Source organism: Cordyceps fumosorosea (assembly GCF_001636725.1).
Source record: "Cordyceps fumosorosea ARSEF 2679 chromosome Unknown scaffold_10, whole genome shotgun sequence".
Lineage (NCBI taxonomy): Eukaryota > Fungi > Ascomycota > Sordariomycetes > Hypocreales > Cordycipitaceae > Cordyceps > Cordyceps fumosorosea.
This window is the reverse complement of record NW_017387310.1, coordinates 421,299-445,664: the sequence shown is the minus strand read 5'-3', so window position 1 is coordinate 445,664 and position 24,366 is coordinate 421,299. Positions and strand designations below refer to the sequence as shown.

Here is a 24,366-nt window from a genome sequence, read left to right as displayed (position 1 = left end):
AGTCCCTACGCTCTTAGTTATGAGCCCTGTTTACGTGAAATTACGATATTAATGAGCTTTTACAGTCTACCCTCAAAATGACATACCAAGCGCCTTCTGTTAAAGAATTCGCTGACTGGCTGACTGCCCCCGGTGCCGTCATGTTTGCGCATGCCAAAACACCGGAAGAATCTCCAATACATTGCGTCCTCTACATCAGTCATGATGTGAATCAGATCATCGGCCCCCCGCATGTTGAACGTTGCATAGAAAAAGACAGGGGGCAGGGTCGGGAAGACAAAATGCAGCATCTCCGAGGCGAAGACTCCGCAGCGCTCGTTAACCTTGGCCTGCAAATCCATGCCAGGGAACACTTCCATTTGGAAAGTGTTCGGCATAATGATGTCTCGATGATTCAATCTGTTCAAATAATCGTAGACCAGCTTGGGGGTGTCCTCAGCGTCGGTGGACTTCCAGCTCGGATCATGCAAGTAGCTCCAGAAGACGCGTCGCCACGGATGGAACATTGGCTCGGACCACAGTGTCCGACGCATGATATCAGAAGATAGGATGCTCGAGAACTGCAGTTTGGCGCCAGGAATCTGGGAAAATGGGCGGTGCCACAACTCTTGTGCGAGTGCATCAAGATCAGGGTCGTCCTGCGAGAACCTTTCCCGAGCCATTCGGACGAAAGGATTACTCTCGAGGATTGCACTCATTGTTTGTCATTGCGCCTAAAATGCTCCTCACCAATACCAAAAGACAATGAATGCCTGGGAAATTCCTTGTTTGTTGGATCTGCTGCTCAGACGCTCCTGGAAAGGGGAAGGGATGGGCTCTGCGCTGCACCGCCTGGCTCCTCACCATCTCCGTCGTGGCATCCAGGTTTCTTGAGCCCAGATACCTGATCCTCGACCTCCGTTTAGTATTCTCAGGCGTACCTGCCGTTTGGTCTTGGAGAGCCGTGGTAAGTAGGTGCGCAGCCCTCGTGGTGGATATGTGCTTGATTTCGCCCCCGACTACAACGCGAACAAACTCATGGCCAAAGCCATGGCTGTCGCCACGTCCTCCACGGCCATCACCCCAGCCAGCGCTCCACTGCCCTCATCACCGCTTCCGCCCTCGCCATTTCCGCCGCCAGCACTGCCAATGGTATGGCCAGTGCCAGAGGCCTGCTGGTAGACGCGGTCGGAGCCACGACCACCGAGACGACCACTTCGTCCAGCGGCACCGTTGTTGTTGTTGTTGCTGCTGCTGCCGCTGTCCATTTTGATGTAATTTCTTTGATAAAGAATCGAAAGAAAAGTCGAGAAGAAAAAAGTCGAAAAAATCGTGCGTGCGTGCGTGTGTTTGGTGAAAATCTGAACATGGTGTTGGCAATTCTGCGTATATAAACGGACGAACGTCAGACTGGCAGCCTACCGCTCAGATTCTGCCCCTCAGAACCTGCTGCTCGTTTTCTGTCTTTCCGAGTTTCTTCGTACTTGACTTACCGGGCTGTATGTACGAAGTGTAAATGGCAAAGCTGGCAGCTCCAGTGCAGGCAGCAGGCTGAGTTCCCGGCATTGCTGCGTGGACTGGCCGCGTATGTAGGCTATGGAATGCCCTTTCACCTTGGAGAAATATAAACAATACTGAGATTTCGCTTATTGTCTACGTATATACTGCTGTTCGATTCTTATGCTATTACAAACAGCCTCCTCTTCTCCCTCTCGTCTACAGCCCGGGTCGATGTTGTGCTGCGGGAGCTTTGATCTGGTGCACACAGAAACCGATTTGGCGCGATCATTAGCACTGGAAATAAACTACCTATATGAAGGAGTCAGCTGGTTGGTGATTGGGTCTCAAGGAATAAAAAATAAGAAAGAAGAAGGGCGAGGAAAAACAGACAGAACTGCAAAAAAAAAAGAAACGCCAATCGAAGAATGTATAGGAAAAGCCCGATGCGGGGGTCGAACCCGCAGCCTTGAGATGGTGAACCCGTAAGAGTCTCACGCTCTACCGATTGAGCTAACCAGGCAAGATACTACTATAGTTCCTAGTGGATCTTGTGTTGGGAAGGGCGGAGTTATTACGTCTTATAGAATTCGCTCGTTTATCACACTTCTCTAACTATTTTACAACTCTCTATTTTTCAACTCTCTAACTATTTTACAACTCTTTATTACTCTATAACTATAGACACTAACTATTAAAAAAAATATATCTATAGAGATAAAAAATAACGAAAAATAAAAATAAAATAAAAATAAAAATAAAAATGAGAAATAACTAAAATTAGAAACAAAAAGCAAAAAAGAAATGCCAATCGAAGAATTATAGGAAAAGCCCGATGCGGGGGTCGAACCCGCAACCTTGAGATGGGTGAACTCTTATTAAGAGTCTCACGCTCTACCGATTGAGCTAACCGGGCCACTGCTGGTTCTCAGTGGATGTTGTGTCGAGGGCCGCGTTATTGTGTTTTACAAACGGATCGAGCTTCACGGGAGAGACGCGCCACAAAGTTGAGCAGTATTCATCCTGCATTTCGGCAGTTTGGAGGCAAAGGAAGTAGTAAAAAGAAAACCGAGAATTATTGCTCTGGTATTGGTTCTGTATGGACACTATGAGTCGGCACTGAATTCTCGCCAAGGCTGAGCCCGCCACGTCGGTGACTCTGCCAACAAGGTAATCTCTCAAATAAATAGAATTCCTCTTAAAATACTGTGACGCGAAAAGGAAGTTGGGAAATTGTGGAAGCTCCCCAAAAGCACCTTTTAAACCGGCCTGGTGACCCGGTGGCGAAGGCGAAATGGTGGTTTACCTATAGACACAGTTTCTCGTCCTCGATAAATTGCATACACTGGAATCTGGTCACCTCTTACCGCCACTGCTCTCTGAACAGGTCATTGAACTGCAGTTTTATAAAGAAGTTGCCCTGTTCTAATCTCATTTCCAACAGTTCTGGGAATGGTGGCTCGGTTTTCTGCGTGAACAACTGTGAGTATACATGGCGGTTGATCGACAAACCTCTATACCTTGGAGCTGGAAAGTGTCCAGAATGTTTTGTGTCGTGAAATCTATGGACGAGTTCATGGTAACGCTGAAAAAGTTATCGGATCTTAGCTGTAAGATATCCCATCCCTCGATGCAGTCAGCGGCCTCGCAAAGTATCTCCATAGCAGAGTGACACTCGACATTAACCAGATGATAGCGATTACCAAGGATATACCAACGTCACCAGGTGTATAGCAAGAATCGATAGAGCAGACGGTACACTTGAAAACGAGCCTGTCCTTTGTCGAGGCCGACAGTGACACCCGCCGCCCTGCACGCCCGTCGCACATGACCGCCGCGCACAACATGCGATGCTTCCTCGCACAGCGTTGCTTATCCCGTCGTGCCGCATCCATCAGCAGTGCATCACCGCCTCACGACTCACGGTTACCCAGAAGTTCCGCGCCACCATGCGGCTATAAAATGCCCACCCCTCGACCCTTCCCTCGACGCCCGTCTCCTCGAGCACAGGCAGGCCATCATCATGTGTGACGGCATTGTCGATTTTGCGCTGTTTGCGCTGCATCCCATGTCGGCCAAGACGACCAACATTGTGCGCTTCAACCAGGACTGCGGCAACGTCCCTCTAGGCGCCAAATGCTTCGTCGTGACGGCCAAGCAGACCTCGCGGCGGAGAAGGGGCATGGTGACGTTTGGCCGGGAGCAGGACAATGACATTTGGTACAAGTTTGGCTACAACAGGTATCCTGGCAGTCCTCCTCAACTATTGAAACAAGCAGCTAACGATGTAGACACCTCTGCACGTTCACCCTCACGCCGGCCGGCGACGTCGTCCTCCTCGACAACTCGGGCCTCAACCACCGCCCCATGGCCGGCCTCGTGGCCACCACCACCGACGCGAACCAGCACAAGCACGTCGTCGACAGGTACTCGATGAGCATCGAGCCCGAGTTCGGCGGCCGCGCCCAGCAGCGCCGCGTCGTGCCCATGTGCGCCGGCCTGGACCTGCGCGTCGAGATTGGCCGCGGCTGCGTCTTTGCCCTGCGCTGGTGCGTGCCCGTCGCCTCCCGCGTCGACGTCGCCCGCACCCGCGCCCTGCTCGCCCGCGTCTACGCCGCCCGCCCGCAGCAGTACTTGATCGAGGAACCCCCACGCAACGCCCCGGCCGTGACGACTGAGCAGCAGGCGCTGCATGCGAGATCGCCGCCCGAGACGCACTGGTACGGCGGCCTGTGGCGGCAGGCGCCCGGCCGCACCCACGAGGCCGTCGACCTGCGCACCGGCCGCGTCTACGCGGTCAAGCGGCTGGTCAGTCCGCGGCGGCCGGATGGCGAGGATGATCTGGGCGCGCGGCAGGAGTGGAAGCGGCTCGCCCGGCTGCAGGCCATGGGCTTCGACGCCCTGGAGCACGTACGTCCTCCCCATTCGTCCCTTGTCTACACCATGCTGACTTGACAGACCAACATCCAGCCGCCGCAGTTCATGGACGGCTGGGCCGAGGGCCACGCGTTTCTCGACTTCTACCACCACCTGTACCGCGGCAACTCGCGCGATCACTTCGCGCCGCTCGTCGCCCACGCCGGCTCGCACGCCGCCGTCGTCCGCGCCTGCCTGGCCCGCTTCGCCGCGCAGATGCTCGCCGCGCTCGCCTACCTCGACGCCCACGGCGTCGTCCACGCCAACATCAAGCCGGAAAACGTGCTCTACCAGACCGCCTGGCACCCGGCCCAGCCCGAGCCGCGCGAGCTGGTGCGCTTTTTTCTTGTGGACTTTGCCTTTGGCGCCGCCGAGACCCACGTCGGCACCGCTGGGTACATGGCGCCCGAGACGGTCCGCTACTACACGCGCTCCGGCAAGACGGACCTCTACGCGCTCGGCATCACCATGCTGGAGCTGCTGGGCGTGCTGGCCGTGGCCGAGTTCCGCCGGGGGATGAGGCACTGGTGTCTCCGGCTGGCGGCGCTGACGGGACGGGCGGTGCTGGAGGCGGGCAGCGACGACGGCTGCGAGTTCGGGCACAGGCAGGTGCAGTCGCTGTGCGAGCAGGGCGTGCTGAGCAGGGCGCTCGAGGGCATGCTGCGGCTGCAGTCGGACAAGCGGCAGGACATTCTGGGCACGAAGCTTGCGTTTGCCGAGCTGGGGGACGATGCCTTCGTTTACGGCCCGCGATAGGCCAACAAGGTTGATGATGTATAACGTGTTCGGAAGGCAGGGTAGATGATATTCGGCCATGTCGATAGATATGTGAAGCATTCGACAAAGTCGATGACTGTGTAAAGCATTCGACCGGGTCGATAGGTATGCAAAGTATCGGCCAGTCGATAGATATGTAAGCACCGGCCCGATAGATGTGTCAAGTATATTCGCGTCAGCTATGTACATAGAAAACCACCATCCATCCACCCATGCGTCCGCAAACGCCGCGCTGCAACTACTGGATAACAAGAGCAAAAAGTAATAGCACATGACTCTATGGTTTGTTTGGCCGCGGTGTCGGATCGTCCTGCGGCTCGCTGGGCCGTGGCGTGGCATCGACATCCGGGGGCTCGGTCGGTGGCGTGCTCAGCCCCGGCGGCACCTCTTGCGACGGCGTGGCCACCTGCGTGACCGTCTCGGGCGTGCTATCGCCCAACATGCTGTCGTGGCTGTTGGCGCGCATCATCTCGATGCCCAGCTTGGAGCTCGGGAGCGGCGTCTTGGACAGGGCCTTGCTGGCGCGCCGCGCGTGCTTCTCCTTGTGCGCCTCGTCATCCTCGTCGTCCGCCGAGTCGGTGCCTTCTGACGAGCTGCGACGGTCCGGCTCTCGCTTGGAAAGCTTGTCGAGTGACCGTACATGCTCCGATTGTGCGGGCTCAGGTTGCGTTACATGCCGGTCCGGGATGTCGGATCCGCAAATGCCGAGCCCGCCTTCCCAGTCGCCCTTGAAAGGAACGTCATCGGCCGGCTCCGAGTCGAAAACGCTCGTCGAGTCTTGGCTGGACAGGAATTGCCCGCTCGAAGTCGGGCTGTCTGATCGGGGTTTGCGGACGGTCACGGGGGCCGACCCGGAGCTGGAGCGCTGGGGCGACTCGGGTCGCCATTGACAGAGCCCGCGAAGTACCTCGCTGAGCTTGGAGGAGCTAATAGGCTTCTCAATTAGCGAATCGAAGTAGTGGGGCGCCTGCAGCTCTTTTAGATAAGATGTGATGGCGACGATTGGAGTGTGTGCGTTGGTGTTTTTGGTCTCGCGAATCATCCGAGCAACGTCAGCGCCATTGATCTGGGGCAACCTATACTCCAGGAAAATGACGTCAAACTTGATCTCGCTCATCGCGTATCGCACAGCTTCGGAGCCGTTGGACACGGAAATGGTGCGGCAGCGGAGCTTCTCGAGCAGCTTTTCCATGACCATTCTCGATACGGGATGGTCTTCGCAGATGAGCACGTCCAGCGGTCGAAATGTGGGAGTGCCGCCATCAAACGCAATCTGTGACAGACGGCGTGAGCTTTGCCGGCGCCTCTGCACGCGCAGCAGTGCACTGTGCCTGTCCCCTTCATTGTCTGACGAGGATGGCGACATGTCGAAGACTTGGCTTCGGCGGTTGCGGTGGTGGAGCATGTCGGCGGCCACGGGGCTCGACTCGGCGGAGCCAACGGTGAGCGAGCGTGATCGGCCGGCGCTGCGTGGGGTGGAAAGCTTCTGGGGCGAGATGGCGAGCTGCGGCGTCGCTTTGCCCTTGACGGGTGAAGCACCAACAGTCGTGGCCGCCTTTTGCAGACTAGGGGGGACTTTGGGAATGTCAATAGGCGGCGCATTCGGTTGTAGCGTGGACGACTGATGCGAAAGGCTGGATGCGTTACTCGACGCTTTTCGGCGGCCTTCTCCGCCAGCCACAAACGACACCAGCAGTGGCGACGAGGGCTGAGAGGCCCGGCTGGGTGACGAGGTCGCGTGACTAAACCCAGATGGCGATTGGGGGCGGTTGCCCTTGGCGTTGGACAACGTTCTCTGCAAGTGGTTCGCCAGAACCGGGCTGCCCTCCAGCGAAGGGACGGGCGATCCCGTGGAGCCGCTGCTTGAAGATTGCTTGTTCTGGGCCGCGAGCGCCTCGGCGCGCAGCTTCTGGATGACGTCCTTGTTGGCCTTTTCGAGGACCGGCAGGTTCTTGAAGGAAAAGTTGCCAAAGTCGTCGGAAACGACTGGTTCGCTGAGACGTCTCGACTTCATGTCCCGCACGTGAGGGGGAATGTGCAGCGGCATGAGCTTGCGGTTAATCGAGTTGACCTGTGTTCTGATGCGTGATAGCGCATCGTGTGGTCGGTCGGGGTACTCGCCGGAGGCCGACTGTGGTGACATCTGGTCTTCCATCTCCTCTGCAAAAGACTGCAGCACGGCGCCGCGGGCGTCAAAGTATTCGGTGTCCTCGGGGTTCTCGGGTTGGGGAATAAACTGCGCCTCGTCTTCGAGTAGCGAGTCCCAGCTAAGACCTGCAAAGAAGGGATGGTGGCAGATTTCGTCGCCGCCAGACTCAAACTTTTCCTCGCGGTTAGATCCTAGACGCTGCAGAGGATCAATGCAGAGTAGCTTGTTGATGAGATCCTTGGCTTCTTCAGAGACAGTCTCCAAAACCGCCTCCTCCGGCCATTGAATCTTGCGCGCGAGGATATTGTCAAACACTTGCTCAGCTTCACTCGCGTGGAATGGGGGGATGCCAAAGAGAAACTCAAACAATATGCACCCGACAGACCACCAATCCGAGGTTTCATCCTGCTTGTCGCCGTTGATGGTTTCCGGTGCGAGGTAGTCGGGTGTGCCGACGAATCGTCGGTTCGTATCCTGCGGGTCAAAGAGTGCCATGGGTGGCGGCATCATGGTTTGCGGGATAGATGAATTCCGCGCGTGGCTGTCAATGCTGGCTCTGGTACTAGGCAGACTGCCTATCATATCGGGCGACCCGTGAATGACGTCGTCGTCGGGCGACTTGGTCAAGCTCAACGCTCCGAGGTCGTCGTTGAGCGAAAAGTTGGACAGCATCTGTGAAAGAGATTCACTTCCCCCGCTGTCGCTTCGTCGTCCGCCAGAGGTTCGTCGAGGCTCCGTCAGCTGGCCCAGGCTAAAGTAGGATGGTTGGGACATGCTGCCGACATCTGGCGTCATTTGCGGAGTCATTGTTGGGGACTGGGATGTGCCTTGAAGGTCCAACGACGTGGAGCGAGACGAGGCCATGGATGCCGATCGCACAAACGGTCCTTGTTTGAGGAGGTCGGGCGTGGTCTCGCTCGTTTCGCTGTTCAACGCTCGCTTCTGACGGCCAACCAAACCCATTCGGGACAGACCAAAGTCGGTGAGCTTCAGATGGCCTTTCTGGTCAATCAGCAAGTTGTCTGGCTTCAGATCACGGTGGATGATATCGCGCTCGTGCAGATGCTTGACTCCAAGGATGACCTCGGCGAGGTACTTTTGCACCCAGTCCTCTGGTAAGCCACCCAGCACCTTGATCAGCGCGGCGCAGTCACCACCGTTGAGGTACTCCATGACGAGATAGAGGTAGTCCTTGCTGGAAAATGTCCAGTAGAGCTTTGCGACGAAATCGCTCTGGCCCTGCCACATCATGATGGCTCTCTCAGCCTTGACGTTGCCAACCTGATTCTTCGCAACCATGTCTGCCTTTTTCAGCACTTTAATGGCAAAGTACTCTCCGGTAGACTTCTTCTTGGAGAGGTAGACGCTGCCGAAAGCGCCTTTGCTGATGGGCTTGATGATTTCAAAGTCTTTGATGGACGGCTGGTTGGATCGTGCCTGGGGCGGTGCTTGACTGGCCCCCAGGCGCGGAGACGGCGGTGGTCGCATGACAAAGTCGGAGATGGCGGCTGAGGATTGCCTTCTGTGATGTCGCGTGGGGTGTGCAATCGGGGAGCTAAACTCGCTAGAGGGAAACATGGGCGACGCTTCTGGGGAGACCATGACATCGTGGGAACCAGGGATGATGCGAGGCTTGATCCTCAGCGGCGATGAGGGCTGTGTGCTACGAGAGGGTGACTCCTGGCGGCGAGGAGAGGTTGCGCCGGGTATGATGAGGCTTCGCCGTTGGTGTTGGCGCGCGCTCGCAGCGCGTCTGAGATCACCAAATTCGGACATTGGTGAGTCGGTTCTCGGCATGTTTCTGGATACAGAGAGTGACCGGAAGCTTTCTTCCGGGTCCCCCAGGTCACTTTCCAGCCAGAGAGAGGAGCCCCGCCGGCCGTCGCGAGACTGCGACGTGCCAACATATGATCTCGGCGTGAGGCACTCTTTAGGGCTGGCAGAGCCTGTAGAGCCGACGATGGAGCTTGGCCGAGAGCCGCCCTGCACAGCAGCCGACAAGTTGACTTGGCGTAGGGCAGCTGCAAGGGCGGAGGGGCTGGTGACAAGGTGGCTGGAGCTGGCCTCTGATCGACCGCGAGAGCGTGAGCCCAAAACGCTTTCAGGCTCCTTCTCTTCAGGTTCGGGGGGCTGCTGCTGCTGCTGCTGCTCATCAGTGTCTTCAACGCTAGAGTCTGTGAGTTGACCTGCGGCAATGCGGGCAGCCTTTCGCATGGCCTCCTCGACGCAGTGTTGGACAAGGCATGACAGCTCAATGCGAATGCGTTCAGAATACTCCAGAATCTTGCGGTGTCGAAAGATGGCGTCCACCTTGTTGCGGGCAGCCTTTTCCGTGTCGGCACACAAAAGAGCCAGGCCCTGCTCCTGCTCGAGGGTATTGGTGCTGGGGGACTGCCACTGCAGGACCTGTGATATTCGAGATTCAGACTGCGGGGATTGCGTGCGAATCTCGCCGTCGGGATGCGCGTGCTCTTTGATGGTGGGGTTGCTGATTTCGAGGGCCGTGTCGCACAGATCCATCAGCAGTTCGACGATCCTCGCCTGTGGCCGTCGGATGGCAAAAGAGCGTCCTCTAGAATGCCCAAAGCCACCGGTGCGATCTCGCGAACGAGCAAGCGACGTGCTTGGCGATGATTGCGTAGACGGAGCCGGCCCAATGGGCAGCCCCTTGTAATCGGCGAGTGGCGTGAGTTGTGGTTCGAGCAGTCGACTTTGGCGAGTCTCAAGAGCATCAAGGACTTTGACAATAGCATGACGGTGTTCGTTGAGACTTTCCTGCGCCAACTGCACGTCCATCTCGGCCCGGTGCTCCTGCAGGCAGAGATCGGTATGCTTCTCGAACCACCACGGGGGGATCTGGCGTTCACAGATTCGACAGAGGACTGGGGGAGGGGGGTCGTGCGGTTCGGAGTCCTCTTCGGCGGACTCGGCCAGCTTGGTGAGGTAGCCGGCCAGGACCTCGGCGCCCGAGCCCAGGGAGTCGACAATGACATCGGGGAGGTCGATTTGGATTTCCTGCGGAGGCGTCCACGGACGAATCATCCACATGGTCTGGGCTGGTTAGCTAGCTGCAGGGGTTCAGGGCGGGCATCTTACATGACTCTCGCCTCCGGAAGCACTATCGTAGACCATTATGCCTTGGGCTTCGAGTTCTGCGATTTCATCCTGTTCTTGGGGTGGGACTTGCTCGGTTCCCTCATCGTCTGGCGCGTTTTCGGCGGGTAGGTTGAGACGCAATTTCGAGAGGGGACCAAGACGCATGGCAAACTTGACACGATGGCTCTTGGAGTCGTCGCTCTTCATAGACTCGACAATGTCGGTAAAGGCAGTCTTGTTGTCGCTGACAATGAGGTCGGAGAGCAGGGTGCCATCGAGGGTGTCGTAGGGGGTGCCGACAACGTCGTTCCACGAGGGGCTCACCCACTTGATGGTGCCGTCGAGGTTGAGGTCGACAATGACATTCAGAGTCTGGGCGGCGGCTTCTTGAAGTTCTTCTCTCTCGTTCCGAATGTCTTGGCTGAGGGAACGGGTCATGAGGGTGGAGTCCAATGTGCGAAGTGTCGTGAGGGCCGGGGGAGCCAGCGACTGGAATGGGGGGTCCATGGCTATAAATTTCGTTGAATCGATGCGGTTGGATTTATCGGATGGCGAGAGGGCATGCGGCGGCGGCAGGACGACGCCAAACTCTCTTTCGAACGACTTTGCCGCCGCGGCGTTGGTCGTTGGGGATCGTATACTTGGTTTTGCTGGTAGTTGTTTGTAGCAGGCAGCTGGCGCTCACCTCAGGGACTGGCAGGGGCGCCAGGACTAGAGACGCGGGAGACCTGGATACATGACTGGCGAGGAGCTCGGAGCAGACTGGTCGCTCCCGGCAGCTTGGTTGGGAGGCACGTTTTGGTGATGGCAAGGCGGAGGCGCGGCAAACGTGACGAGCGGACAAGCGTTGTCGTGATTGGCGATGGCGGCCGGGGAGGTGGGTGTGCCGGGGGACTCGGCGAACACGAGAGACGAGAGAGTTTTGGCAGTGCAAGACGGCCAAACCAGGCAAGAAAGTAAGAAGAGATATTGCAGGGAAGAGTCAATACGGAACAGATGAAGCCGTGCGTCCAAGAGTCGAAACAAAAAAACGGGCAATGCAGGATGGATCAGGCCCTGTGCTTCACGATGCTTGTAGTACCCGTCGGCAGGGTATCGTCCTCCGTGATGGTACTTTGGTTAGTATGTAAGTGCCTAAGTAGAGTAGGTATCCATGCAGGAGGCAAGTCGCGTTTCCTCCCCCATGACACATAAAGCGGGGTGGATTGAGGGGTGGGCCAATGGGAGGCGGGCTGAGGGACTAGAGCTCCCGCATCTCCTCTGGCGAAAGCCAGGGAAAAGTTCAAACTACGTTAGGTAAATAGATAGTCAACATAGTTAACTCGAGCGGGCGGCTTCGAGGGTGCCATTCATCGTTGCAGTCGGTTAATTTATGCTAGAGCAGAGGCGGCCAATGCTGCAGCAGAGTCCCAGGCTGTGCTGGATGATATCTGCGCAATCGACGAATACGGTCTAGCGTGGAGCGGAAAATAATCGGGAGTGCGGCGGCTGGCCGTGGTGATAACTGAAGTTTGGCTGGTTATTTGCTGCAAGAGACGGGATAAAGCTGACAGACGTTAGTGAATAATTCCTACCTAGATTCCGACTAACTAATCAACTGCAACGGCCTGGAGTCACTGGAAGCCGCCGGTTTCAAGGCCGGGGGGGCACTAATTCGGTAGTCAGGCGGCCGAACTGCCTACACCACGCACACAATAGTTGCACAACGGCTCAGGATTCTGCCAATTCATCATCACTTGTCATTCAATTGCAACATTGCAATTCAATCCTTTACCTCGCTGGTGGCTGCTGCGGATACCATCGTCATTCTTGACCTTGTGTTAGCAGCCGCCGACCGCCCTGTCTCAATGTGCAGCACTCTCGTCGCCATTGCACACAACACACCACCAACACAGCAATAAATCTGCAGAGAACGCATACAAATGATACGCTGTCCCAGCGCCATCTCTCCAAGCCACGCACACCACGCTAGAAACGCCTGTCGCATCCAAGCATGCGTTGGCAAGCCCCAAGCCCAGCCCCCATAATCGCACCACCTCATGGTCACCAGTCTTTCACCCGCTGCGAAACTTCTTCAGCTCTCTCAATGGCAAAAAAGGCCATCGCAAAAGAAAAATGCGCCACATGGCAATCAATTCGGGATCCAGCAAAAGGCTGGCCGTCATGCGTTTCGCATATACTAACATCTCCACCACCCACCCCAGAAGACAGGGACTGCATCTGCCAAGTATCGTTTTCAACAAAAACCTCTGCATTGAGGGGTGCACACGGGTCCATTGCTGATCTTTGGTCTTACACTTCAGCCCTCTGCGTCGGCCCTCGGGCTAGAATCCCCGTGGCATCCCACTGGCCGCGATTTCGGCAGTTTGTCCTCACTGTCAGGCTGGCCGCAGCGTCCGATCTGCACAGGGCCAGCTGACTGACTAGACCGGCCGACATTGCTAGCATTGCTCACCTTGGAGTGCTCTAGCCAAACCCAAATCAAACTCAAAACACCACAGACACGGACAACCGAGACTAACCTAACGGTTTGCGTCGCGCACGAATTGTGCAAAGTGCCCGTTCCGCCTCCGCAGCAGCTCGTCGGGCGCACCCGCCTCCACCACCTGCCCGCCCTCCATGACCACCACCACGTCGGACCCGGGATGGATTGTGTTGATGCGATGGGCTACTGTAATCACTGTGCATCCTTGAAAGGCTTCGCGTAACACCTGCTGTACCTTGCCGTCCGTCACCTCGTCGATGCTGCTCGTCGGCTCGTCGAGGAGCACCACTCGTCCACCCTTGAGCATCGCTCGCGCAATTGACAGTAGTTGCCGCTGCCCGTGTGACAGCGATGCCATCGTCATCTCCGTGTCGAGTCCGTCACCGCTCTCAAACACGTCCCAGAGGCCTACCTGGCGCAGCACGGCTTCAATGGCCGCGTCGACGTGCAGGCCGGCGGGGTCCGTGTTGAATCGCAAGGTGCCAATCAAGACGGGTGCGTCTTGCGGCACCGCCACAAGCCGTTCTCTAATAATATCTCGCGGGATGGTGGCCAGGTCATATCCGTCAATTTTAATGACCCCATTATCAATCTCGAGAAGCCGTGCAAACGTGGCCACGAGCGAGCTCTTGCCGCTGCATGTAATCATTAGTAAAAGCCATGGTATTGGGTAACGCGGCCTGCCTTCCGGTACGTCCGCAGACGCCAATTTTGAGGCCTGCTTCAATGTCAAGGCTGACACCCTTGATACCAACCGAACCGAGCCTGTCCTGTCAGTGGGTTGCGCGCACGCTACGGACAATGACGAACCTGTGTGACGCGTCCACGCCGCGCATCTCTATCCTCCCCTCGACCGGCCATGAAGCCGGTGGCTCGCATACTTCTCCCGGAAGGTCTTCCGGCTTTATGTTTTGTTCAAAGGACCGAAGCCGGGAAATCGCACCCAGCGACGTCTCGAACAGGGTCCAGCCCCCAATGACGGACGCCAGGCTTGCATTGAACGCTGCAGGGATAGCCAAGTCAGCATTACATTGCCAAGAACATCATAGGCACTTACAAAGAATATTGTTCAGGGATACGCCGAGGAGGGCGGGGTTGGTGGACGACTTCAACAACAGCCCCAGCAGCACCACTATCGCAGCCTCGGCAGCGACAATAAGATCAAGCACCATGTTAAGCCATGTCTGTATGCATATCAACAGATATGTCGGGCGCTGCGATCGGTCAAGAAATGCTTGGCAGTATTGTTTGCAGTTCAGCTCCCATCCAAAGGCGCGAATTGTCGACACACCATCAAGTGTCTCGAGAAAGTTGGCATACGGTGGCCCGCGAGTCTCCAGCTCCAAAAGTCGAAGCTGTTGTGACGTCCGAAGATACACCTTTTGCAGCGCGTACACGGCAGCTATGAGGAACGGAACGGTAGCTGCCATGTACGGAGACCCCATTGCGATCAAAGCAGCCTCTGCCGCAGCGCCCAGTAGGTCTACAGTGTCAACGATGCTCTCTCGCAGAAAATGCGCACGGCTTACTTGTGACTGTTACCAACGTGCCGGTAGCTAGCTGCGTTTCAACAAGAGACATGTCCTGACTGAAACGATTCAGTGTATCGCCCGCTGACGTAGTAGTAAAGTATGGCTGAGGTGCGCTGCCAACGAGTCAGAAAAAGCAGCTATAAAACCCATGCTATACTTGCTGCATAACCGTTTTTAATAAAACGTAGTGAAAGTGCCGCGCCACCGATGGTGTAATTTGAATCAACATTGACCTTGCCTTGTTAGTCGTGACTCATTTATGCTTGCATCTGCCATACCAAGCATAACCGGCAATACCGAGAACGTTGAGAATCCCAAGCAGGAGGTAGATGACGGCAAAAAGCGTTGTCCGGGTGCCGTGCCCACTGATCCACCAGTTTAACCAGAGATCTACTCAGTTAGCAGTGCAAACTGGAAACTGAGGGCAACTTACAAGTAAATGTTGCTGCAAAAACGTGGACAGCAGTGAAGCCAACAAACGTGGACGACTTGAGCCAACTAATGGACTTGAAGTAATATTGGTACACCTCCAAGTCACCAACCCGGCGACGCAAATCCGCCCTCTCGTTTGCTTCAGCCACAGTCTCCGATACGGCAGAGATCTTGGCTTCCTCGGGCTGCCCGTCTGTTGGCTCGTCATCCGCTGCCTCAGGCAGGCCTTGGATTGCGCCTGCACGAACAAGCTGATCATATGTCCCATCACGCTCCAGTCGCCCTTTGGAGAGCATCAAAATATTGTCAGTATGTTGGAGAAGCGACCTGGCGTGTGTGGCAAAGATGACGGTGCAGCCGCGTTGCTTGAACCAGCCAGCCGGACCAAAGAGCTTTTGCACAATATGCCTGCGAGTCTTGCCATCGATGGCGCTGACAAAGTCATCTAGCACGAGAATCTTTGGGCGTGAGTATAGTGCTCGGGCTAGGGATACTCGTTGCCTTTGCCCACCACTGAGGATTCCGCCACCGCTGCCTATCTTGGTGTTGTCGCCGTCCGAGAGAAGTGCAATGTCATGCTTGAGGGCGCATGCGTCTATAACCTCGTCATACAGCTCCGTGTCAATTCCAGCGTCTCTAAAAGGCCCACAGATTGATTTTTTGATGGTTGTGTCAGGTAGCCACGGCGACTGTGAGCAATACGCAACGGATTGATCCCGCACCGAGACAGTTCCTCGCTCCAGCTCTGCTTCGCCAAGGATAGACCTTAACAGCGTGGACTTACCCGAAGCGACACTACCAACAACGGCGGCTATCGAGCCAGACACAACCGAAAAACTAACATCCTGCAGCACGGTCTTGTCTGCCCCAGCGGGTCGCGCAAAGACGTCCTTGAATTGTACAGCGAGTATTTCTGTACTGCCTTTCACGCTGTTAGCCAGTCGTGGCTGTAGTTCAATACCAGAAGCATCACCCCGTGCTTCGCTATGAACTGAATTGAGGTCGTGAGAGACATCCTGTGCCCCAAGAAGTCGTCTAGAATCCTCTCTTGGCTTGGACAGGAGGAATCCCTGGATTCTGTCGATGCAGCCGAGACTTGATGCTGTCGCAGGAATGGCGCTCAACAGCTTTGCTGCAGGATCCGTCAAAAGAGTAATGATTGACAAACTGGTAAAGATTTTGGCGGTATCGAGAGATCCGGGTTTGCTGAGGGCGACAACAGCAAAAGTGGCGGCAGGTGCAAGTCCCCAGGGGACATTCTGCACCGTATTCTGCCAAACAATGTACCAACGAAACTTGGACATTTTCTCCGTCTCGAGGATTCTTTCCTGCTGGATGCGATCCATAGTTATTTTGCCGAGGCCTGCCATCCGGATCGAGCGAATGTTGAGGAGCATGGAACTGGTGAGCGCAATGCGCCTCTGCACTGCATCAACCCAAACCTTTTGACTACCGCCAATTCTAGATGCTATTTGCTTGGCTGCAAAAAATGCCCCTGATTACGTTAGTCTTGAACACCTCGTTTGGCGGCATACATACCGACAACAAGGGCGAGGGGCACGACGCAAACCCAGCCGAGCTGTTTCGCGAGCATGGACACTCCCAGAGTCACTTCTATGGCTCGTGCCCAGTACTCATTGAGCTCTGTCAAACACTCGGTGATTTGATCCACGTCCGTGCTCATCAGCGTGACCGCGGCAGATTCGTCGTAGACGCCATCCCGAGTCTGTAGGGCCTTGTCGTAGATGAGACAGACGGAGGCGCCACGAAACATGACCTTGAAGCGGCCGACTTTTTGGTTATAATGCAGGCGCAGAACAGTCAGGCCAACATACACAATGGCCGTAGCTCCGACGAGACCGTAGCAGTCTGTTGCGGTTAGCGTTATGGCAGTGTTGGTCAACAGGCTAAGAACCGTGTGGAAGAGGTATGGCTGCGCAAAAATGAAACCGATGAGGCAAAGACGAGGAGGAATAATGGCAAGAAAGTCGTACAGAACTGCGCGAGCCACGGCAATGGGGAACTCGAGCCGACGCTCTGGCTGTCTTCGAGATGCCCAGGCGAGGGTCACTGCGTTGTTCAAGCCACCCGACAACAAGGCGTCATCCAATCGATCCAGGTCTTCTACGGCGAGGGCTGTTCGAAAGCCGCGACGAAAAGTGTCGTTGATCCACCATAAGACGCTCCGATTCACGATGCCGCTTGTCGCCTCGGGGGGCAATGTGCGGTATACAGAAAGGAGATGGGCCCGTTTGCCGATATTCTCCACGCAGAGAAACAAAGTTTTAAGCACCACCGCTGCAGTTGTCATTCCGGCAGTAGTATCAATACCCCCTCGTAGCCAGAGTGTTCGCGCCTGAGGTAGGTCAAGCAAGACTGTGATGACTAGGTAGAGGCTGAGCAGCGTGGAGGGCCGCACGGAGCGGGCATCTTCGATCCAGGAGAGAGCAATCGTCTGCAGGGCCACGAGAAAATTGACTGTCGCTGCCGCAATTGACACAGGGGTCTTGGTATTCTTGTCCAAGCTCCATGAGATGACGAGGGCGAGCTCGAGGCACGCAATCGTGGCGGCAATCGTCTGTTTGTCAGATTAGTAGGGAAAGTGCGAGGGGCAAGGGGCAAGGCCACGGAAGTCACGACGGCAACTGACCAACTTGACAGTGCGCCGCCAGCTTGGTCGAGCGGCCGTTGATGCTCTAGCAAGGAATGATATACGGGCCGGGAAGGCAACGGCGAAGATGGCGGCTGGGACCAAGGCAAAGATGGCCTGCTCGAAATGCAGCGTAAAGTCTTGGCTGCGGCAGGCAGGGTCCGTTAAGGGACCAAACGCTGCGTCGGCAGCAGTGCAATTAGAAGGCATCGCGTATTTTCCGTATCTCCTTCAAGCGATAAATCGCACGTCGTTGATCCTCAATGGCATTCCGGCGCAGAGAATTTATTGTTTTATCCCATGCTGACGCGGACTTGTTTACAGGGATAGCTATGTACGTACATGGGCGGTTTTGGGATTGCTAAGCGGCGTGACTCACGCCAGCCATTGGAGGATCTTTACACTTGTTCTCCTCATACTTCAAACTTCAGACAATCAAAATCTTCGCCGTAGACATGAGACGGAAAGTAAAATCAATTTTATCGACTCCGAATTTACAAAAACAACGGCGGTGGTGTGGTTGGGGTTGTGGAGGTGGCAACCCGCAGATCACTTGGCATCGATCGCCTTGACACGAGGCCGCGGCAGCGGGCAATAAAAGACGGAATAAAATAGAACGACACACTATCATTACGAGAGAGCGGCTTCTTATCCCAGCGGAAAGATATATGTCGGGACTTTGTAATAGACTCTATAACTAGCTCGGGCTTATTCCCATTATGATAGGTCTTTCGAGAACATAGACACTCGGCCGGCTCGTCGGCATCTACCAAACCAATCGTTGACTTGCGTATTCAGCTAAACCTCGTGTATGCCAGTTGGGGGCATCTTTGGAGGTTGACTAGTACCAAATCTGCTTGAACGCGCGAGACAGCTGGGAGGATGTGCGCTGACCGTGCCCAGGTACAAAGTATAAATTGTGCAACCGTGCCCTTCTCAGTACTGCCATGCCATGATAAAAAGACTTTAAACATCACCAACATGAAGTTTAGTTACCTTGCCTCCATTTTTGCTGTGCCCTCGTTGGCCAAGGTTGTGCAGGGCCAGAAGGGTATGTGCATGGCCAATAAGCTTAATGCGAAGCTTCCTACCTAACATGCAAAGGAAATGCTTGTGGTGTAATTTGCCCCCCTTGCCCTTCTAATCAGTGCTGCATCACTGGTGCAAGCTGTGCGAAGATTCCGGGCCTTGGCGAGGCTTGCACTGGTCCGTATACCAATATTCATTGATCGAACCAAGGCTGATTCTACACAGATACCACCGAGGCGCCATTCCCTGGTGTATGTCCTTGCCCTGGGGATTTGAAGTGTGAGGGAGGAATATGCGTTGAGAACTAGGAATTTGGATTGAAATACTCAGCCAAGATTGGCGGCAAGCCGCAGCTCATCTCAATATCCACTGGTAGTAAACGACCGTAGATGTCTCAATCAATGTTCATACCGCCAAGCTGTCTCTTGATTACGGATGAAGTACAGTTGGTCTACCGTTAGGCCAGGTTGGTTACCGACTGGCTGGTAGCAGGGCTAATATGGCCGCCGCCCCATCTTTTACAAGGGCTGGCTGTCTTTGATGCAAACATGGCTACCTTGAATTTGTCACGATTCTCACCTGCTTTTGCCCAAGCCCTCTCTCTGCGTCAGCTGTGGCAGTGCAGGGCGAGCAGACGTCGTACTGCGTAACAGGCGCCCACAATACGCCTCCATTGTACCCGCGGTGGATGAGCAGCTCAGCAAGAGAACACAGCAGGAAACGGTGATCTGGCTTCGGCATGTAGTACGAGTTCAATGCTTTTAACCCCCAACACCGCAACACGCCACCGACTGCAGGACTGGAGGGGTGCCAGGGCGGAGTTAGAGGCGGCTAGGGCAGCTTCGGATGAATGACGTGGATGCTGTACCGTAAGAAATCGGGTTATTTCCATCCTTGTAGCTTGATGAGAGGATTTTCACGGATCCGATGCAGCCCTGCAGGCAGGGTCTGGTCCGTCTGGTCCGTCTGGTCCGTCTGGTCCGGTATGGCCACTGTTGGTGAGTGTTCCGTCGGGGTGGACTACCCGTCCGTCTCAGACAGTGCCTTTGGGGTGGTGTCTCAGAAGGGCGAGGCGCTGTTGGGCCAGACTTGCGGTTCGGAAATAAATCGTATGAGCTGAGCTTTGCAAAGGCTTGTGGATGGGATGTGGGATGAATGTCTTCAGCCCCCTTCATGCATCGACAGAGCCGGGCCAACAGTGAGCCGGGTGTTAGCGCATTTCTCAAGGACCTACTGAGGTACTTGGTGGCTGGGTAGATCCAGACCCGAACGCCAAGTATCTTTTTAGGGACGGCGCGCTGAAAATAACTGTCCCACTGCCTCCACCGCATCGCCGCTTTTCAGGTTCGATACAGTCGTGCCCGTCATCACAACCTCGCTTGCATCGGGGCATAAAGACCATTGGGGCACCCTCTTCATGCATCCGTGCTCCTAATCACACGAACTTGTAGCAACTACCCTCTTGTGCCGTTACCCATCAGCAATCCCTCCCCTCAGTCCCTTTCCCTCTCGCCCACCTCCCGTCCTTTTACCTACAGCAGTACCCCGCCCACCTTAACGCCGACACACTACACTTTCCCCAACCAGTCGCCCGTTGACGTCTGTCGCAAATCTCCCTGGTGAGCAACCCCACGAAATCCGAAACGTGCCTACTTGAGACGATTATCTCAACGTCCCGGTTTCAATCTGCGTCGCCAAGCTCCCCTCAACGGTCTAGGCGCCAATTTTCCAAAATGCAATGACCTGCTGGCCCAGACGCTGCAAAATTTGGCTCTCTACCCGCCCAACCGCCACGCTAGCCCGCCGACCTGCACCAAACGGCTAACCCTTCACCACCGCAGCATCGTCTCTCGGCCTTTCTTCTCTAACCTCCGATATCATTCGTTCAACCTGACACCATGTCCGCCTCGCTCTCTCCGGAGCAGTACGGCTCTCACCAGTCCCAGAGCCCTCCCGATGGCTCCGAAGGCAAGAGTCCCGTAGGGCTGAACCTCGACTTTTTCAAAAGCCTAAATGACAAGCGCTCCAATCGGGGTATGTAGGCACCATAGCTCTCGAGAATTTGGGTTTCGATATTGACAATGTCTAGATGGCAAAACGCCCAAGCGCCGAGGCCCGAAGCCGGATAGCAAGCCAGCTCTAACGCGCCGACAAGAACTCAACCGACAAGCCCAACGGTGAGCCTCGATGCCCTGCATTACGCTCGACCATCCCTAACAGACTCGACAGTACCCATCGCGAACGCAAAGAACTATACATCAAAGCCCTCGAGGACGAGGTTCTCCGACTAAAGGAAATATACAGCTCCCTCTCGCGCGACCGCGAAAAGCTCGCCGAGGAAAACCGTCTCCTCAAAGATACACTGGTGCGGAACGGGATCAATGTTCCCGGCGCTGGTAACGGCCGCGATGACAATAACAACAACCCCAGCGCCGGCTCAACAGGCTTCGGTGGCGGCTCGCAAGGCCCATTCTCGCCGAGACAGGCCCCGTCGCACGGCTCGGCTCCGTCCGCCGGGGGCGGCAACTATACCAACCCATCACAGTTTCACGGTAACCAGTTCAGTGCATCCCCGCCACAGCACATTCCGGCGACCAAGCTGGACGTCGAACAGGCCGGAATCGACTTTGTTCTAGCGTAAGCTCGACCAGTATCCATCCAAAATCTATGCTCACATTGCTGCAGCCTAGAAAAGCCATGCATGGCTCACATGCCGTTTCTCATGGACAGGGCGTCGGGGGCTGAGGGGGAACCCTGCGGCCACGCCTTGATGGCATCATGCCCACCTGCTCCTTTCAAAGACATACCACCCTCATCGTCGTTTGCTGGCACAGATGGTACCGTCATCAAGAAGGAAGAACTCCCAAGCCAAGGAACATGGCAGGTAACCAGGGCCGACCTTTCGACACTTATGGACCTAAGCAAACGCCTTGATCTCGATGGCGAGATAACGCCCGTCATGGCTTGGGGCATGATTATGAGCCACCCGCAGTTCGCGGCGCTTTCGGCGGTGGATGTTCAGCGCATCGCCGAGGACCTTGGCCGTAAAGTCAGATGTTACGGGTAAGAATGACTGTCGTTCCATGCTGGTGTACGTGCTAACGTGTGTAGATTTGGCGCTGTGATGGAAGACTTTGAACTGCGAGACGCTTTCGAGAGCGTCTGCGCAAACAGATTGGAGCAAATGGCGTTTTAAGGTTAGATGATGCACGAGAAACGATACCAGTCTTTGTTGATTCTAGACTTTTTGATTTGTTGATTTGTTGATTTATTTTTGGAGCCGAATTTGCGTGATGATTTAGGGCGGTGACCTGGCCATGGAACAAGCGAGCCGCTCGTGTTGCGGACTTTGATAAAATTATAACCAACTTCAATGAGTAAATGATTCTGCCAATACGTAAAAATGCAAGTTAAAACTCCAAGTTTGCTTCATTCTGTACTTACTGTATCAACCTCTCGGTCACTGGTTGCTGTTTGTTGGTGGGGGCTGAGGCAGCCAGTGGCACGGCGGCGTTCTGAGTTTTATGCCCCACACCCCACCACAAATTCGACTCAACTTCAAATTCAAAGTGTGGGACAAGCGAAAGTGCAGAACCGGTGGACGACCACGACCTGTTTGTTTTTCACGCAGCCCTGACAGCAGCTCATCGTCACAGGACGAGCTATAAATCATGGCCGGATCCCTCGACTACGTGAAAATCTGCGGCAGCTGCCCCTCCGGCGACGGCTGGGGCCCCGCCGTCACCACCGAGACGACCCTCGACGGCGTGCCCTATGCGCCCTTCTCCAAGGGCGACAAGCTCGGCCGCATGGCCGACTGGACCGCCGAGGGCAAGGACCGCGAACGCGGAGGACGGAACCAATATAACCGCAACTTCAGAGGTGGGTGGTCCTTCTACCACGACTGGCTGCTGCGCATGCTAATTTCTCCTTCCCCCCTCAGACCAGCAAGTCTACGGATCGAACCACGCCGTCACCTTCAACGCTCCTCCCGCCGAGGACGAGTCGACCTTCTCCGTCGTCAGCAACGCCCGCGACTCGACCAAGTCGAGATACGGCCGCGGCGCCGTCTTCACACGCGGCGGCCGCTGGCCGCCGCTTCGGCTGGCGCGACTACGACAAGCCGACGCGCAACCGCGACGCCAGCATCAACATCAAGGCCGACTGGGGCCTGCTGGAGGAGATTGACTACAACCGCCTGGGCAAGCTGAACCTGGACGCGGACGCGGGCGAGGACCTCGAGGACTACGGCTTCCTGTACCCGTACGACCGCTCGTATGACAAGCAGCCCGTCAAGGGCTCGGAGCGCAAGCTGACGGCGCTGGACCGCGCGGCGTACAACGTGACGACGTCGTCGGACCCCGTCATCCAGGAGCTGGCCGACAAGGACGAGGCGACCATCTTCGCGACCGACACCATCCTGTCGATGCTCATGTGCTCGACGCGCTCCGTGTACCCCTGGGACGTGGTCATCACCCGCCAGGGCGGCAAGATCTTCCTCGACAAGCGCGACAACGCGTCGCTCGACACCGTCACCGTCAACGAGAACGCCGTCGACGCGCCGCTCGACGCCGCCGATGGCGGCCGCGAGCCCATCAACCAGCCCGCCGCGCTCGCCGAGGAGGCCACCTACATCAACCACAACTTCGTCAACCAGGTCGTCGTCGAGGGCGACGCCGGCAAGGTCGCCATGGCCCGCGCCAACCCCTTCTACAACGCCTCCGAGGACGCCGACCCGCCCGCCTCCCGCGCCTACAAGTACCGCCGCTTCGACCTCTCCACCAACGACGAGGAGCCCGTCTACCTCGTCGTCCGCACTGAGGTCGACGCCGTCCAGCGCAACGCCGTCTCCGGCGAGGACCAGCACGTCACCGTCCGTGCCCTCAACGAGTTCGACAGCCGGGCCCAGGGCAGCGGCGGCGCCCTCGACTGGCGCGCCAAGCTCGTCTCTCAGCGCGGCGCCGTCGTCGCCACCGAGATGAAGAACAACTCCTGCAAGCTCGCTCGCTGGACCGTCCAGAGCATCCTGTCCAAGTCGGACATTATGAAGATTGGGTAAGTTTGATTTGCACTTGAGTGTTTCTCTTTTGTCTCTTATTTCGGCCCCTTTTTTCCCTACGCCTGAATGCTAACAAGTCAGCTTCGTCTCTCGCGTCAACCCCCGCTCCAACGACAAGCACGTCATCCTCGGCGTCATCGGCTGGAAGCCCCGCGACTTTGCCGCCCAGATGAACCTGTCTCTCTCCAATGGTTGGGGTATCGTCCGTACCATTGCGGATATGTGCCTGAAGCACGAGGGCGGCGACGGCAAGTTCGTCCTGCTCAAGGACCCCAACAAGTCTATTCTGCGCCTGTACGACGTGCCTGCCGGCAGCCTGGACGAGGAGGAGGAAGAAGATGAGGAGGAGGGTGGCGAGGAGGGCGAGGAGAATGACGAGTAAGGTGTGTGACATGGAGGAGACGCAAAAGCACGTATGAATCATGAAAGCACAGCCCTCGGTTTTGGACGGAAAGGTCAGGGATATACAAAAGCTGTGAAGTCATTGACGGCTTAGTTATGAATTGTGTAACGAGCGGTAGAATGAATGTAGTGAATGTAGATGTTTCTCATTTTACGGAATCGTTTTACCCTGTAGCCATTCGAAAGCTTGCCCTATGAGTACGGGCATCACTGATATTACCGACACAGGCCCGCGACGCAGGAAACCAAGGATAGGAGTCAGCGGCTGAGTGCAAAAATCCGAGTATCGGATCCGAGTTCACACACGTAACTGAGAGGCCCCGATGGCATACTCAAGTGAGCATGCCGGCCAGAGTCCACGGA

At 56.0% G+C, this 24,366-nt stretch overlaps 7 protein-coding genes across 7 annotated transcripts; 3 read left to right on the top strand and 4 right to left on the bottom strand.

Moving 5' to 3' along the window:
* Positions 1–17: 17 nt before the first annotated feature.
* Positions 18–698, bottom strand: ISF_04639 (hypothetical protein; the record flags this gene model as incomplete). The annotated part of the gene is made up of 2 exons (XM_018848245.1): positions 18–26; positions 87–698. 2 exons carry the CDS (start codon positions 696–698, stop codon positions 18–20), a joined length of 621 nt encoding a protein of 206 aa, XP_018704579.1.
* Positions 699–998: 300 nt separating this feature from the next.
* ISF_04638 (hypothetical protein) lies at positions 999–1,247 on the bottom strand (the record flags this gene model as incomplete). The annotated part of the gene is made up of 1 exon (XM_018848244.1): positions 999–1,247. The coding sequence occupies one exon, from the start codon at positions 1,245–1,247 to the stop codon at positions 999–1,001; it is 249 nt and encodes an 82-aa protein (XP_018704578.1).
* Positions 1,248–3,499: 2,252 nt separating this feature from the next.
* Positions 3,500–5,148, top strand: ISF_04637 (Protein kinase-like domain protein; the record flags this gene model as incomplete). Its single annotated transcript, XM_018848243.1, has 3 exons — positions 3,500–3,717; positions 3,768–4,386; positions 4,435–5,148. 3 exons carry the CDS (start codon positions 3,500–3,502, stop codon positions 5,146–5,148), a joined length of 1,551 nt encoding a protein of 516 aa, XP_018704577.1.
* Positions 5,149–5,446: 298 nt separating this feature from the next.
* On the bottom strand, positions 5,447–10,921 carry ISF_04636 (Serine/threonine-protein kinase domain protein; the record flags this gene model as incomplete). Its single annotated transcript, XM_018848242.1, has 2 exons — positions 5,447–10,369; positions 10,415–10,921. The coding sequence occupies 2 exons, from the start codon at positions 10,919–10,921 to the stop codon at positions 5,447–5,449; spliced, it is 5,430 nt and encodes a 1,809-aa protein (XP_018704576.1).
* Positions 10,922–12,936: 2,015 nt separating this feature from the next.
* Positions 12,937–17,723, bottom strand: ISF_04635 (ABC transporter, transmembrane domain, type 1; the record flags this gene model as incomplete). Its single annotated transcript, XM_018848241.1, has 8 exons — positions 12,937–13,534; positions 13,710–13,902; positions 13,957–14,382; positions 14,429–14,544; positions 14,710–14,821; positions 14,865–16,358; positions 16,403–17,441; positions 17,514–17,723. 8 exons carry the CDS (start codon positions 17,721–17,723, stop codon positions 12,937–12,939), a joined length of 4,188 nt encoding a protein of 1,395 aa, XP_018704575.1.
* A 2,717-nt stretch (positions 17,724–20,440) lies between these two features.
* Positions 20,441–21,738, top strand: ISF_04634 (Yap1 redox domain protein; the record flags this gene model as incomplete). Its single annotated transcript, XM_018848240.1, has 5 exons — positions 20,441–20,576; positions 20,632–20,719; positions 20,772–21,179; positions 21,228–21,605; positions 21,654–21,738. 5 exons carry the CDS (start codon positions 20,441–20,443, stop codon positions 21,736–21,738), a joined length of 1,095 nt encoding a protein of 364 aa, XP_018704574.1.
* Positions 21,739–22,213: 475 nt separating this feature from the next.
* ISF_04633 (Eukaryotic translation initiation factor 3, subunit 7) lies at positions 22,214–23,983 on the top strand (the record flags this gene model as incomplete). The annotated part of the gene is made up of 3 exons (XM_018848239.1): positions 22,214–22,424; positions 22,568–23,597; positions 23,683–23,983. 3 exons carry the CDS (start codon positions 22,214–22,216, stop codon positions 23,981–23,983), a joined length of 1,542 nt encoding a protein of 513 aa, XP_018704573.1.
* Positions 23,984–24,366: the final 383 nt, after the last annotated feature.